General features: G+C 42.3%; 1 protein-coding gene across 5 annotated transcripts in view; it reads right to left on the bottom strand.

Moving 5' to 3' along the window:
• Window positions 1-9,308: 9,308 nt before the first annotated feature.
• The window catches only part of LOC137339773 (RING finger and SPRY domain-containing protein 1-like), a 100,672-nt gene continuing 92,705 nt past the window's right edge, over window positions 9,309-17,275 (bottom strand). For all 5 annotated transcript variants that reach the window (XM_068001923.1, XM_068001922.1, XM_068001924.1 and 2 more), the window contains one exon: window positions 9,309-14,067. In XM_068001923.1, coding sequence (XP_067858024.1) covers window positions 13,968-14,067 — 100 coding nt within the window. In that variant the 3' untranslated portion in view covers window positions 9,309-13,967. The remainder of the gene's footprint in view (window positions 14,068-17,275) is intronic.

Here is a 17,275-nt window from a genome sequence, read left to right as displayed (position 1 = left end):
CTGCAGTGCATCCTGTGGATGGTGCACACTGCAGCCACAGTCCGCCGGTGGTGAAGGGAGTGAATGTTTAGGGTGGTGGATGGGGTGCCAATCAAGCGGGCTGCTTTATCTTGGATCGTGTCGAGCTTCTTGAGTGTTGTTGGAGCTGCACTCATCCAGGCAAGTGGAGAGTATTCCATCACACTCCTGACTTGTGCCTTGTAGATGGTGGAAAGGCTTTGGGGAGTCAGGAGGTGAGTCACTCGCCGCAGAATACCCAGCCTCTGACCTGCTCTCGTAGCCACAGTATTTATATGGCTGGTCCAGTTAAGTTTCTGGTCAATGGTGACCCCCAGGATGTTGATGGTGGGGGATTCGGCGATGGTAATGCCGTTGAATGTCAAGGGGAGGTGGTTAGACTCTCTCTTGTTGGAGATGGTCATTGCCTGGCACTTATCTGGCGCGAATGTTACTTGCCACTTATCAGCCCAAGCCTGGATGTTGTCCAGGTCTTGCTGCATGCAGGCTCGGACTGCTTCATTATCTGAGGGGTTGCGAATGGAACTGAACACTGTGCAGTCATCAGCGAACATCCCCATTTCTGACCTTATGATGGAGGGAAGGTCATTGATGAAGCAGCTGAAGATGGTTGGGCCTAGGACACTGCCCTGAGGAACTCCTGCAGCAATGCCCTGGGGCTGAGATGCTTGGCCTCCAACAACCACTACCATCTTCCTTTGTGCTAGGTATGACTCCAGCCACTGGAGAGTTTTCCCCCTGATTCCCATTGACTTCAATTTTACTAGGGCTCCTTGGTGCCACACTCGGTCAAATGCTGCCTTGATGTCAAGGGCAGTCACTCTCACCTCACCTCTGGAATTCAGCTCTTTTGTCCATGTTTGGACCAAGGCTGTAATGAGGTCTGGAGCCGAGTGGTCCTGGCGGAACCCAAACTGAGCATCGGTGAGCAGGTTATTGGTGAGTAAGTGCCGCTTGATAGCACTGTCGACGACACCTTCCATCACTTTGCTGATGATTGAGAGTAGACTGATGGGGCGGTAATTGGCCGGATTGGATTTGTCCTGCTTTTTGTGGACAGGACATACCTGGGCAATTTTCCACATTGTTGGGTAGATGCCAGTGTTGTAGCTGTACTGGAACAGCTTGGCTAGAGGCGCAGCTAGTTCTGGAGCACAAGTCTTCAGCACTACAGCTGGGATGTTGTCGGGGCCCATAGCCTTTGCTGTATCCAGTGCATTCAGCCGTTTCTTGATATCACGTGGAGTGAATCGAATTGGCCGAAGACTGGCTTCCGTGATGGTGGGGATATCGGGAGGAGGCTGAGATGGATTATCCACTCGGCACTTCTGGCTGAAGATGGTTGCAAACGCTTCAGCCTTGTCTTTTGCACTCACGTGCTGGACTCCGCCATCATTGAGAATGGGGATGTTTGCAGAGCCTCCTCCTCCCGTTAGTTGTTTAATTGTCCACCACCATTCACGACTGGATGTGGCAGGACTGCAGAGCTTTGATCTGATCCGTTGGTTGTGGAATCGCTTAGCTCTGTCTATAGCATGTTGCTTCCGCTGTTTAGCATGCATGTAGTCCTGAGTTGTAGCTTCACCACCTCTTGCATCGAGGCCTCTGGTGCATCATCAAAGAACCTTGGTGCACGCTTTTCCGCAGGCACGGTGCAAACTCAGATCAGCAGGTTGGCGGGGTCTGGCGTGCAGATTGGAGGATGTGGGATGTATTTGCGAGCAACCTTTATTCAATGTTTTGAAAGAACTCAACAGTTTGTAAACATAAGGACGGGACCTGCATCTGTGTTTTACGTCTGCAATTTCTGATCGCCGTTCAGACCGATATCTTATATTTTAAGAGTCCCGCAAAGTTTGAGCAGCCAAGTTGTTGCTCATTAAAAATTCCAGATTTCCCATCATCACCATGCTTCACTATATTGCAGCACAGATTCACTTCACCATTGACTTTCACCACTTCCTGCAGCCACAGTGCATCTTCCCTTTAAGAGGTGCAAGCTGCCTTTCAGTGGTGCTAGCCAATTGCGATATCTGGGCCCCCATGCTGGTAAGCAGAATCTTACGTGCTACCTGCATCTGAATGACCAGGCGCGGGTTAATCGCGCATCACGATCCCAGTGCCCGTTTTAGGAGGTTAACCAATTTAACCCCCAGACTGTTCTGACTTACAGCTCTTAGACTTTGTGGTTTTAAAGGGACAGGCCAAATAAGTACGGCTACACTTTAACATGAGAATGATACTCTACATTACATAGTATAACATTACTACTGTGAAACAGCATATTATCCAACCTTGTGTGAGCAATGCCATGGGAAATCCACTTAATTTCATGGAAGGAAGTCACAGATAATTTTGGCTATTTCCAATAAAACCTAATGAATAGCAGACACCTGGTTTAATCTGTTAGAACTGTTCTCTGATTATCCAGGCTGTGATTGTTGAATTTGTTCATTAGAATTACAATCATTATGTAACCCTTTAGGTCTGAGATTCAATTATAAATTACACAAAATACTTTTCACTGTATAAAATGTTACTAAAACATATTTTGTAAAGTAGTAGCATTGATTATTACAAAACTTTTTTTTCCCCTCAACAATTTTCTCCCCCCTCCTCCTGAAGGCATTGGCCTACAAATTGGTGAGCACTGGGAACAACCCCTGCGGTGGAACGGGTAGGCCCAAGGCATACCCAATATTGGGCCTCAGACCAGCGAGCTGCGGATTAAGGTAGGGCATCCCCAGGCAGCTCGCCGGCCAACCGGCAGTGGATTTCGGCCCGCTGTGTTGCTGGCAATGGCCTTCAGTTAAGTTCTGGGAGGGGGGAGGCAACTGAGAGAGCGGAAAGTGACTGAGAGGGAGGGAGGCAATTAGTAGGGCGGGGACGATCAGGTTCAACATTTTAAGGAGTATTAAAAAAATCTGATCAGAGTCACCATGGGGTGTGTGTAGGGTTCCCAACCCTCTCGAAGTGCCTCCAGCAGCTTGGGAGATCAGCGATTTAAATTACCCGCAGTGGACCTCCCCGGCTCCGTTACGTCACCGGCTGCTGTTAGAGAAGCTTCTAGCTCGGCGACGTCACCCGGCCACCATCGCAGAGAGCCGCGACCTCGTGGACTGCAGTCGGGAGGGGACTGGAGAGTCAGGAATCAGGGTAGTCTCAGCAATCGGGCGGGGGAAGGACTCTGAAATCGGAGGGGGGGTATTCTAAGTGAAACCTGGGAACCTTAATGTGGGTCAATAGTGAAAGATCATTTCCACTGGTGGGCGAGTGGGGAGCTAGGGAATAGAAACCAAGGATTCTCACTGGAAGAAACAAGGGAGAAGGGAGGAGGAAGATTCTTGAACTGAGAACTATTAGACCATGGGATACTTCACCACATGTGGCTATTGAGGTAGAGACTACAACTTCATTTTAAAAGGAATAGGATAAATATTTGAAAAGGAGGAATATAAAAGATCTAGGGTAGAATGGGGTTAAAGAGGAAAGCACCAGCACCATGGACCCAATGGCGGACACCTGTGCTGTAATTTCTATAATTCTATGAAAATCCTCCTTTATTTCATCCGAGCTCAGGGAGTGGTTTGGAAATGTTGGTGCTGAGCTGAGTTTAGGACAATGTGCTCTGTGAGAAGTGCCCCAAACACTGAGCCCACTGCCCTTTGTATGATCTCTCGGTTTGGTTCAGGTTGGTCTGTACCGCCCAGTACAGATCGACTCTGACTAAGGTTCCCAGTTCAGCGTTGTCACCTTCACATGGAACAAGTGTCCAAAACAGAGTCCAAGGAGATAGGGAGAGAGCGGGGCCTGTTAAAAGAGGCATTGACTGGGGAGCCTGACCACACCTTGTGCAGTGCATGGGGATTCTTGCTATGGTTTTAAGGTGAATATCAGTGGGTTATAGGATTACTACTAGTTACAAGTAGGATATTGGGGCATTACACCTAGTACAACCAGTTACATATAGATTATCAGTGAGTTATTGTATTACTGTTGGTTATGATGGGAATCTGAGTGTTACCAGAATTACTATTAGTTATCAGAGCAATTTCAGTGAGTTACCATTAGTTACTGGTGGAATCAAAGTTCCTCCCACCTCCGGTTTCCCCTCTGTGAATCGCTCCTCCACCTTCGGATTCCCCTCTTCCCCACCCTTGGAGTCGTCCTTCCCCTGCTCACGGATGGCCTCCTGGTTGTTGAAACTGGTCGCACAACAGCTGCTAGCACGAAACCATGAGCAAAAATATTCAACTACAGGGGACACAACCTTTATACGGTAAATGTCATAATATTTGTAGAAGTCATGTGATCAGATGTCGTGGTCAGAATGTCACATGATCAAACCTCCAGGAATGCCTCCAATCAAGGTTGGCAACACCAGATGTGTGAGAAGGAGGATATAGTGGTTGAGAGGGAGATAGAAAGATGCATGAACGTATTTCAAAGTAACTCAAATAGTGAAATTCTAACCATAAATCAATAGGCCACTGTTGTAAAATCTACATGTAGTGTAATACCTGTTAGAGATCAAGGAAGATAATTAGCACAATGTATGTTATAAAGTTGTCTAAGTTAAGAGCATCACATACAATATTCTAAACTACAAAAATGAAGAAACTAGATTAGAAAGAAAGAAATTCGATTTATAATGTAACATTTCTTACATTATAACAGTGACTTCACTTCAAAAGTACTTAGTTGGCTGTAAAGCGCATTGGGACGTCCTGAGGTCATGAAAAGCGCTATATGAATGCAAGTCTTTCCCTTTTATGATGTGCCTCATCATAAAACTGAAGTAATCAGCATTTCTCTTTGTTACACTTAAACTAAAGCAAGAAGTGGTGAGAATACCATCCCATCTTCCAAGTGGAAATTATCCATCTGATTTGGTTATTCTGAATATTTCATTTGTTGATGAAAAGGTGAAGTCAAGAGTCTATTAGCTCTACAAAATGTAAGTATGCAATAAGCAATAATGTGTGCATATGTATTTATGACATCACTTTTGTGTTGATGCAAGGTGCAATTCAACACAAGAGCAAACATAAGAGTTTGGTTGGTGACTGATTCCTGAATGTAAGAGGTGTGAGACTACCTTTTGCAGGAAGCCTCAGACTACCTGAGCTTTATATGGATTCTCTAGTCCAATTCAAAGCAAAGATTTAAACAGTTTGAAATCAGAAATCTTTAATATTAAAAGAAAATGAACACTTCTACTTGTCCCTCCGTAAAATCAAAAATTATCTGATTAGGGAGTAGAGTTCTGTGCAATGTTTCTTTGTCTCTGAACTGACAGAGAGATACAGCCAGCAGTATAACTCTGGCTTGCCAGCTGTGCAATACAAGTTACAGCTAATGGTATCTGTGGTATAATGAAAATCAATGATATTTACTGTTTATTTTCACTGCTACTCATAAATTACACAGGGCCAGAATTTGCTGTCAAAGTAACGGCAAGGCACACTTCATTTCTCATGGGTGAATGGTACAGCAACTTCAGGTGAGGAGCAGATGCATGGTTAAATGTGAATATCCAAAAGTTGCTGTCCGAGTTGCGCCACTCCACCGTTAGCTTCGCGAAAAAAGAATTTCGTCCTTAGCGTCCCCTTTTTTTAGGAACTTGCTGTATTTGCCCATTAATTACCCATTAAACGCATCGCAGAAAGATAAGTCTTGTCATTATGTCTGAGTACCCTTTTAACACCATGATAAGTGATAATGACTGCCAATCAATCTTTCTGGCACCGAAAATTAACTATTACAAGTGTAGAGTCTCAGTCCTTCAGGTTTTGAATTTTTCAGGGAGATTTTAAAAATGTCAAATTTTAAATTTTACTTTTTTTTTCCTTATTTTCCCTTCTGTCTCTTTTTTTTCTCTCTCTTAATCCGGTCTTTCTTTCCCTCACTTTATTTCTCTTTCTGTACCTGATTTGACATTGAATTCACCCCCTTTAATTCACCCTCCTTCTAAGTCCTTCCTGTGTTTATTTCCCAAACCTTTATATCTTATTGGTTAAGGTTGCCCTGTTCACTCAGGTCCCAGATGCCCTGTTTCTCTCACTGTGCCATTATCAGCTCGCACTTTCAGCAACTAAAGGGTGCGGGGGCGAGTCCTAACTAACGGCAGAAGTCGTTAGATGTCCTGCTGCAGCAAATTCTGGCCCACAATATATTTTGTAATTGCTGTTGCCCCTCAGTATTTTCCTCTTCTTGAAATTATGATGAAAAATGTTTTTCATCATAATTTATGATCCACTAAAAAAAAATTATGGCGATACAATTTTGTTAGTGGTAATGAAACTATAGCATCTTTAGTAATCATCCTATAACAATGCTCAAATTATATATGGTGAAAGTTTTGTTAATGCAACTTTGGAATGCAGAGTATTTGTGGATAATGGCTTGACAACAATTGGGAAAAAAGGAAATTTTACTAACCAGATCATGTACATGCTAGTAACCTTTGCAATGGAACATTGCAATCAGATTTTTGGTGTGAGAAGATGTCCTCCAAATATGCTAAAAAGGCAACAAGCATGACTGTCACTGAAAGAGGAAACTGAGAACTATTCAAGACTACCTGGCTGGAGGCCTATATGAAGTTGCATAACTTAAAAAATAGCTCAAGAATAAGGTATGGATATTATTGTAAAGCAACAGCACAGAACATATATGGATATGAAGGTAAGTAATTCTTGCTAAAGACATAGCCAAAAATAATGATGTACTGACACAGAAATGTTAGAAAGGATAGAGTAAGTAAGGAGTAGATATGAAAATAGCAGGGAGATTCTGGACTCACATGGACATTTGAGGAGTGCACAGAGCTATTGGTATATATCATATTAATATGTATTCTATGTTTTGTATGGATAATTGTATGCACACACCATAAGTGCATAGTAGTGTCGTTAATGACAAAACAGTACCCAAATGGACATGAGTGCTTAAGTACTTCTAACATCCCACCTGCTCTCATTACAAGGGCAAGATGAATTAGTGCTCAAACAAGTGAATATAAGAGCATCATTAACTTTCACTAACTCTACTTGGAGTAGGCATCAGCACATACACATGCTACAGAAGAAGCATTGTACATGGGCAAATAGACAGTACTTTCTAATAACATTACACCACTGCTTATGTCTACTTTTTGCTAAAATTAGTGAAAATTACAAAAGGCCCGATTGTAGTGTTCAGGCCTCATTCAAATAAAACAGGCAAGCTTCCAGCAGTAAACACACTGCTTATAGGTAGCTTGCCAGTTGGGAGGGTGGTAAATCCGACAGGCCTGCCACCTCTTAAAGGCAGTCTGCAGCTCTTAAAGGGAGGGTGCACATTTCAAAGATGGTCTTACTGAGGCAGCACGTTGCATGATGTTGGCCAGAGCACCCGATTCTCCGATGCAGTCATGGAGGTCCTCGTACACTACATGAAGAACAGGAAGGAGGTCCTTTTTCCTTCAAATGGGAAAATTATCCTGCAGCAGTGGAGAGGTGGCTGGACAGGTCAATGCCAGCAGCATAGTTCCTAGGGCCTGGCTGCAGTGCAGGAAGTAATTTAATGACTTCACTAGGATTACTAAGGTAAGACTCCTCTTCACATTTCTCTTATTCTCTACACAGCCCTGCGACACCAAACTTTAGTCCCAGCACTAGCAATCCGTCCCTCCCCTACTTCCACAAACTTCTTCAATCACAAGATTCACTCTCATATCTTATAACTACTTCCCTTTCTTTCCTACACTTGTTGCTTCTTCCTCTCAGCATACACACTATGTTAAGCTGCCTCATACACCTTCAGAATCCTTCAGCAGGGCACACACTCATTCCTACTCTTGCAAGTGAAGCTGACACAGAGTCAAATGGAGATGTCAAAGAACACGAGGAGGTCTCGCTACATTGCAAGCTTTGACTCCAATGAAGGATACCTCCATTGACATTGTCAGCAAAGAGGGAGGATATATGCAGCATTGGAGAAGGCGAAGCTGGAGGCCATGCACAGCAGAGTGTTTGGGCATTTTCCCTTCCTTTTCTCTTTCTGCTTAACTCTCCAGTTCACACACACAGTATGACAACCTGGGTCTGCATTGCACTGCTAATCACCTGCTACTGCTTACCCTTGCCATTACATACTAACCCTTACACTGTTTCTCCAGGGTTTCCATAACTTTCCCACCAAAGTTACAGCAGATAATTAGGAGAACCCCCCCCGCAGAAATTCAACCTCACCAAATGGACCAACCATGTGGCCTGCACACGTGCAAGTGTTTTTTTCTGATTTTGCATTTAGTTTACAATTTCTTCTTACAAAATGTGATTAAAGCGAGACAGCAGCTGTATGTTACTTGGTTTTGTGATCAACTTCATGAAAAGAATTCACGAAAGAGTAATCATCACATGGCTCCTGAGGCCACAGTCATTGTATAAAGTAATAATTCCAATTCCTGACAGCCAAAGTACAAATGATCACAACAGAAGAAACAATTAGTACATTAACACATGACAATGACTTTGTAATATTTAATTAAGTGCAATAATTTAACTGTTACATATTTAAATCTATTGCCACATGACAAATTGTGGAAAAAGTGCCATCATGTTTTTAAAACATCAACACGCTGATAGTAAAGTATACTGCCATTTACGAATGTAAAATTTACAAATGGGTACTTAGAAATTGTACTTTTTATGAAATTCATGGCTCCAAATAAAATACAAAAGCAATAAAAATAAGCTTTTGGGCATTAAATTTTAATACAGACTGTTGTTATTTTGGCTGGGGTGGCACAATATTTGTGTTTGAAGAAGAACAAATGGTTAGAGTGCCTTTCACATCCAAGATACTGGGAGAACGCCCCTGTTCTTCTTTAAATAGTACCATGGTCTTGATTTAGATCTTCTACATTTAGTTGAATAAGCAGACAGGACCTCAGTTTAACATCTCATCAGGAGATTTCACCTTTGAGAATGCTACGCTCCCTCATTATTGACTAGATTTATGTGCTCAAGTCCTGGACTGGGCCTTAAACCCACAACCTTTTAAGATGTGTGTGCTACCACTGAGCCAGGCTGACCCGTTTGGTATATTAATTAAGATATCACTATGGTATGAAACCTCTTCCTGTTGCAATAAAACGTTACATATGAGAAAAAAAATCTTATTTCTTTAATTCTTAACTTAAGAAAAATGTATATCAAAAGTTACCAAAAATAAATCTGGGCAAATTGTAAAAAGTTGTATGCGATTTCACAGTGAAAAGAAATAATTTATAGAGACTCCAGAAGTACAGCAGAGTGTGATATTTATTGCCACAGTATTTAGTTTCAATATTAATTCTTTAATCTTTATCAAAAAGTTTGAGCATTGGCAGTTTTTAAAATTCCACACAAGGAATGAAGCAAAATTAGACTTCCAGCTTGGGAGATAAAACGTTTCAGTGACAAAGCATCTTGGGAAGGGTTCCATAGTAGATAATGGGGCTACTGAAACTCAACATGTATCATATACAAGATGTATGAGAGTTACAAAATCTACACCTAATGATACTGCTTCTTTACAGCATCAATACACAATCTCAAAATTTTAGCTAAACAGTAACAGTATTTACTTTTGACAACGGCAAAGTATTGAATGCTACTTAATATAGATTAAAACACAGGAGAATTTTCTTAACTTGGAGATTGATAATGATCAAATCCAATACTTAAAACTGAGAACTGTCACAACAAAAAAGTAGGTATCAAGAATCAAATTAACTACATTCAATAAAGTCATCCTTTACTAAGCATGACATTTTACAAAACTTAAAATGAAAGTGGCAGAACCACCAGGCAGCAAGACAAAAAGCTAAGACGTATAATCTGTGTAGAAGCAGTGAAATGATACATGCCTTATTGTTGGAAGACAGTCACTGGTCCACTGGATCAGTAATACTTCACCATCACAATGCACCACTATAAGTGGCTGGCAAGTGTTAATTTAAAACCCTGCCTTTTAGCGATTAGTGTGTTGTATCCATAGCATGCTTAGGGGTTGATTTAATTCAGATTGTACAATCATTATAATTATTTCAATTTTTGCAGTTGAGCAAATCTTGCGGGCACTAAATACTGCCTAAAACTCACGCAGGATTATGAGCGAGCATATCACATCATTTTCCTCTATGGAAGGCTTTCTCAGTGTCCTATCAGACAAAGTATTTTCTTCCTGGTTGAAAGCTGTTTTGTTTCATTATACTGTACCACCTTACCTCCTAATAGCAACTTGAGTGTCACTGAAGACAAACTGGTACTCTTGCAAATCGTTTCTACTCTGCAAATATTTGTACAAGAGCAAGTATATTTTTTGAATGTGTGATTTCTTTTGTATGTATGGTAGCAAAAATAAACTTTTGTCTTCATTTGTTGTCACTCAAATGCTAAAGATTATCCCAGTCATACTCTTTATTCAGGTGCCACAAATTTCCACTTTCAAAATTAGGCTATCTGGAGACGGCTCTATAGAAAGAAAAACGCGCCTTTCACGACCATAGTACGTCCCAAAACGCTTTTTGGCCAATTAAGTACTTTTGAAGTGTAGTCATTGTTGCAATGTAGGAAATATTTTATAATAAATAATACTGGTGACCTTTTGCACCAGAAGGGCTACAGCACTTTTGGTTGAGGGCAGAAGACCATAAAGCAATGGTACCGAATGGCCTCTCATTCACTTGGGAACGGAGATCCTATAGATTCCTATAATTTTTTCTTATTTCTCCTGGATTTGAGGATCTTGCAGAAGATCCAATAGGAGCAGATATCGTCTTTATAAATTCTTGCTGACCACATGGACTGCAGCGGTTCAAGAAGGCGGCTCACCACCACCTTCTCAAGGACAATTAGGGATGGGCAATAAATGCCGGCCTCGCCTGCGACGCCCACATCCCATGAACAAATAAAAAAAACATTTCTCAGCCAACTTACAGTATCGACAACCTGGGAGATGGGGAATATAGACATAGGTTTCACTAGTGACAGCCATTATAGGTTTTGGGATACATCCCAACCACAAAGTCCTTAACTGGTAAAACAGGATTACCTTTTAGTTCTTTGAAAATGGCCTTTGTTTCACCTTCATGTTCCTTTCATCTTGCAGTATTTGTTCAAACAAAATTTATAACTTGTTACATTTGGGTTCCTACAAGATCTATTAAGAATCATTCACTAGCCTGTTTTCTGTTTGGGAAAAGGAAATACAAATCAAAACCATTTGGCTGTGGTGTGTGATCGATCTTAATTTGGTCTACGTTGTTATTTTTCAAACCTATTAATTCTTACAATTATAATTCATCCTTGAAAACAACTATGTTTCTGGCAACAATTTTAACCAGGACTGGCAGTGATCCACATGCTCGACTAATATGATTAGAACAAAGCTGTTCTCATCCTTTGCCCTCAATTTCTTCCTAAGTCAATCTCTTAGTATATTCAGTTCTTCATGTCTCTGAAGTACAATGTTGGTTTTATGGCATGGATGTTAGTTTTTATGTGTTTTTATGTTAATTTGATTAAACATATCAGAATGTGGAAAGCTTTTTGTTTTCTCGTGTGTATTAGTGTTAAAAACAGGTGAATGGCTGGGGAAAAGCCATTCAGCACTGCTAATAACTTTCAAATAGAAAACCTGGCTCAGAAATTTCTCTGCTTCTTGGAGCAGAATTTGGTTGTAGGTACAGGGGAGACATCAGGGTGGAACCCATCTGTGCCTCATTGATACTGCACCGGAAAATTCTGCTGTAGAGGGATTGGAGTGTTTTCCACCTTTTCCCATCCCTATTTAGTATGGGGGCATGTCCGAGAATTCTGCTAGATACCCAACTGTAATGCCCAGCAGTACTGATATCATTCTGGGCTGAAAGAGGGTAGCAGAATGCGAGAATCAAAGCAGCAACCCTAGAGAGATTTAGGGTGCACCAGCGTGGGCACAGCAAGAGGTGAAGGAATGGGTAGGAAAATTCCACTTCCAGGTCTGGACATTAAAATTCCAACCAGAGCATCAACTCGCCGCACTGATATTCTGCCACCTCCACTGGTTGGGTGCCTCTGTAGTGCTGCTACTGTTGCAGGTACCCACCCCATATAATTAAATGACCCTATTCCCAGGATTTGGGGTGAAAAATGTTCCACCCTGCCACAATTCCAGCACCAAAACAGCACTGCTAGAATTTCTACCCTCCTTTGTCTAGAGTCAAAGGACATTTAGCCTGATTTATGGTTCAATTTTAAAAAGTTGTCTTTCGATAGCATTTGTATCTTCAAATTTTGTTATAAGTGATTGTGTTAATTTATTAAAGAGCCCATGTAATTTAGCAGATTGGTCCTGAATGTAGGTCTACAGACCTCGGCTGTGAATTTCTGCATAAGTCCATGGGAATGCTATGGAGGGAATCGGAAATTGGCTGGGCTCACGATATGCCAGTTCTTAGCCTACACCATGAGTTTGCTTTGGGGCCTGCTGGAGGTCGAACCTCTGTCCACCCTAAATAAGGCCCATGGTGTGGTTGGGGTGGGGCTGAGGAGAGGGTATTTCCATGCTGGGATGAACCCAGTGTAAAGTCCCTCTGGATATGGACCCAGTGGTCCAAGTCTGGGCTCTGGCTTGGACCAATCTCCCCGCCACCCAGCGACCCCCACCCCCCCACCCCCCGATACCACCAAAAATAAATTTTCTTGCATGTAAATTAAAGCAGCCCTTCCCAAGGAGGATAATGAGACTGGCTGCTAAAATTTCTTGTTGTGCTAGTGATGCCGGCAAATGCACTAGTGCGGGCCAGTGCTACCTTTCCTGCCCCCACTTTTCAGGCCAGCACCCAGGATACACCTAGAGTGACAAAGCCACCTGCCAGCCATATGAAATTACCTCCTCATGACTCAGGATATTTCAGTGGAGTTGACAGCGGAAGTCAAAAGCACCCACTCTGACACATTTCTGCCAGCGGAGGGAGTCTGTATATTTTCAGTCCCGGGATGTATAGATCTGCCTTACTACTTGTGTACTAATGAATCAGAATGATATACCTTGATGACAACAAGTGAAGGAAAACACATTAGAGGAGACTTTCCTGAGTTTACTGGATTGTCTGGGAGCAGCAAATATCGGAAAATCAGGGGGGTGGAAGTGCATGCCTATTAAGGAACCCATCCGATTTTCCTCCATTAATTTAACTGGAAGGAAAAACTGGGCCGATTGTTTTATAGGCGTATGCTCCAACCTGCCCATTTCGACAATATTCTCTGTGCCGAAGCAGATCCAGGAAAATTTGGAGTAGAATGAGGAGAAATCATCGAAGGGGAACATTGATGGAAAAGAAAATCAAATGTGGTCTAAAATGGGATGGTAATTCGGTATGAGCTTTTGTTTGCACTACCAGCGAAGAACAATTTCACCCCCTCAGAGTTTTAATACAGTCCCTGTGATTTTCCTGTGCTCCCCAGTGGTTGTTTATTTTCTGCAATAATGTAAGTTGAAAACAAAGAGAGATTCTATTAAGAAAGGCAATCGATCTATAAAAGAAAATAATTGCAACAGAATTTGCTATCTACCACATGAAGTGCACAGATGGTTCTACCCTGAGTTACAACATCCCTTATCAACAAAGAAAATACAACACAAGCAGGGTAAAGGCCTCATGTGATTTGTACTAATTCCCAGCAACAGCAGCATTAAACAAATGGACAAATGCAAAGACGCACTAATAAGTTAAGTAATTGTAAGTTAAATTTCGCTGACCTTTAAGATTTGTCTGAAGGATATCAAAAACTAATAAAAAGTTTATTTTCATTGAATATTTCTGTACATAATACAGAACTGTGGTCTTCTTGCAAGCTATGGGTGTATCAAAGGTGCTCATAAGAAGATTTATAGCTCTTTAGTTTCAAAGGCATGAAAAAAATGAATAATGGAAATCAAAAAGACACAGATGTGGTGATTCTAATCCGGCTCTTGATAGGAGAACGACACATTGGGCATATCTCAAGTTGCAAGGCACAAGACATGCATATCTCTCTGAAAAGAGAAAAAAAATTGAAAACATAATTTAAATATATTTTTAGGGTTTAAAGCAGCTGTATTCCATGATGAAATATTCATTGTTGATTTAGTAACAATATTTTTTCTAAGGAGGTATAGAGAAATTGATGCTATGGGGTAAATTCAAGCTTGTGCACTGTCAGTGGGCACCTGTGCTTGAAGGGAGCGTGCGTCTCAGAATTAGGACTACAGTGTTTTAGCCCTATCTCCAAACTCTACTCCCTTTAAGCATTGCTCCCAGCTAAGAGTGCTAGAATTACCTATACTTTCTTTTCTGTTGAACAATATTTACAAAACTTTTAAGATCCACAGAACATTGTCATAATCTCCATTTTCTGAGTAGGCTGGCAAATGAGACGGGGAGAATATTCTCTGACACCACTGCACTGATATAACCATTTGTTTTTTGTTCTTGGTATGCAGATGATGCTGACAAGGCCTCATTTATTGCTCACCTTTAGGAGCCCTGAGAAGATATTGATGGTGAGCCTTCCCCTTGAGCCACTGCAGTCCCTGTGGTGATGGTGCACCAACAATGGTGTTAGGTAGGGAAATCCAGGATATTGACCCAGCAATGATGAAGGAATGGCAATATATGTGCAATTTAGGATGGTGTTTGACTTGAAGGGGTACTTAGAGGTAATGGGTGTTCCCATATATTGCTGCTCTTGTCCTTCTCAATGGTAGATGTAGCAAGGCAAGGAAGTGCTTTTGATATAAACTTGGCGAGTTGCTGCAGTGCACCCTGTATTTAGTACATACTGCAGCCAGTTTGCTGCTGGTTAAAGGGGTAGATATTGAGTTTAGTGGCAGGGGTACTGATCAAGTGGACTGCTCTGTCCTGGATGGTGTCAACTTCTTGAGTCTTGTGACTGCACCCATCTAGTAGTGAATATTCCATCACACACCTGACTTGAGCTTTGTCGATGTTGGAGAGAAATTTAGGAATCAGGAGGTGATACACTCATCAGAGTACCCAGCTACTGCCCTGCTCTTGCAACCGCAGTATTGATATGGCTGGTCCAGTTAAGCTTCTGGCCAATAATTACCCTCAGGATGCTGAGGATGGGGGATTTTGTGATGGTAGTGTTGTTGAAGGTCAAGAAAAGGTGGTTGGGCCTTTTCTTATTGTAGATGGTCATTGCCTGGAAGTTATGTGTCGTGATTGTTATTTGCCTATTGTCGGCCCAAGCCTGGATGTTGTCCAGGTCCGGCTATAGGCTGGCACGGGCTGCTCCATTATCAGAGGAATTGTGAATGGAGCTGAATGCTTTAGAATCATCAGCGAACAGCTCCACTCCTGACCTTATGACAGAAGGAACATCGTTGATAAAATAGTTGAAGATGATTGGGACAAGAATGCTGCCTTGTGGAACTCCGGCAGGAACATCCTGGGCTGCAATGATTGGCTTCCAACAACCACAAATATCTTTCTGTGTATCAGGTATGATTCCAGCCACTTGAGGGCTTTCCCGTTGATCTGAGTTTTGCTTGGGCTCCTTGGTGCCATACTCAATCGAATGCAGCCTTGATATCAATGACATGTATTCTCATTGCTCTCCTGACATTCAGCTCATGTCCATATCTGGATCAAGGCTATGAAGTGGTCAGGAGCTGAGTGGTTCTGGTGAAATGTGAACTAAGCATTGGTCAGCAGATTATTGGTGAGTAGATGTTGCTTGACAATACTATTGATAACTTCTATCACAGATGCATGAAGCAGATGACAGATGTATTATTTACCATAACCAAAACTTTCATCACCTGCTTTTGACTAGCAACAGCAGCATGAGAGGGTTTAACTATTCTACCACTCCAGGGAATTATCAGCTCCCATGTTGACATTCAGGCCCATGCAATGGCCTACATGGAGAATGTGTGAGACCACCAGCACAGAATCGAACAGGTCAATGCTTTAGCAGCATTCAAAATGATTTTATTTTATGCCAATCTTCTGGTCCGCCTTATTTGAAGGAGAAAGAAAAGTGAAAGGATGGCTCCTGGGAAATCAAGACTGCCCTCTGCATCATGCCTATGACACCCTTGGGCAACCATCAAAGAAGCTGGGCATAGTCACAACAAGGGTCGTGCTATCACCCAATTATAGAGGATAAACATAATTGGGATCTTTAAGCAACACATCTGATGTCTCAACAGATCGGGGATGGATTAGAATACAGCCCCTCCAGGGTCTTAAGAATCATTATCTGCTATATTGCTCTGCAATGAGGCCTCATCATTGATCAAGACAAGCATTGATAGAACAGGAGCATGACAATGACAACAGGGAAGTAGCTGCCAAAATACTTTGCAGCCTTGAAGACTGCTGTGTCGGGTACCAATTAAGATACATTCCAGTAAGTGTCTGAGCTGTCTTATTTCTAAAATCTCCTATCCACATATATCAAAACAACTTCCCTTAAACATCTGCTATACTTTCCTGTGGCCTTCCTCAACTAACATCCATCTCCATCTTTTGCCGTGGTCCTGCATTATTGCTACTTCAAATAAATCATCAGGATGATGTACTAATTAAATGTAGGATATTGATTGAAATAATTATACATTTTGTGAATGCTGTCAGCATGTTTTGGCATGGTTTGAAACATATGTCTCACGGACATGTTTTGAGCTTGTAGTTTGTTTGAATCTTTTGCAGTGATCACAAATGAGCTGAGTGTTGATGGATTGATACCCCTTCCTGTTGATGAACAGTCCTGGCTTGTGTGGAGGTGCTCTCATTGCTATATGCGTGCAATCGATTGCACCCTGCACCTGTGGGAAGCCAGCCACAGAGTGGAATCCCACTGCCCTTTCCGTCTGGCTGAGGTCGTCCATGGGGAAGTTGACATACTGTAAGGCCCTGCAAAACAATCTGTCGGTGACCTGCCGAATGCACCTGTATGCAGACGATATCCCCGGTGGCACCCTGGAATGATCTGGAGGCGAAGAAGTTGAGGGCAGCGGTGACTTTGACAGCGACAGGTAAGGAGATGCTGCTCGGCCCAGCCGTGAACAGCTCGGCATGAAGGAGGCTACAGACGCCTGCGACTACCTGGCGACTGACTCTGAGCCTCCGTATGCACTGCTCCTCAGAGAGGTCCAGGAAGCTGAGCCTCAGTCTGTAGACCCTGTGGCGAGGGTAGTGCCTCCTGCGACGTTGTTCTCTCTGTTGTTGCCCTCT

This window comes from Heptranchias perlo, chromosome 2, assembly GCF_035084215.1.
Source record: "Heptranchias perlo isolate sHepPer1 chromosome 2, sHepPer1.hap1, whole genome shotgun sequence".
In the NCBI taxonomy this organism is placed as follows: Eukaryota; Metazoa; Chordata; class Chondrichthyes; order Hexanchiformes; family Hexanchidae; genus Heptranchias; species Heptranchias perlo.
This window is presented reverse-complemented; position numbering and strand designations above follow the sequence as displayed.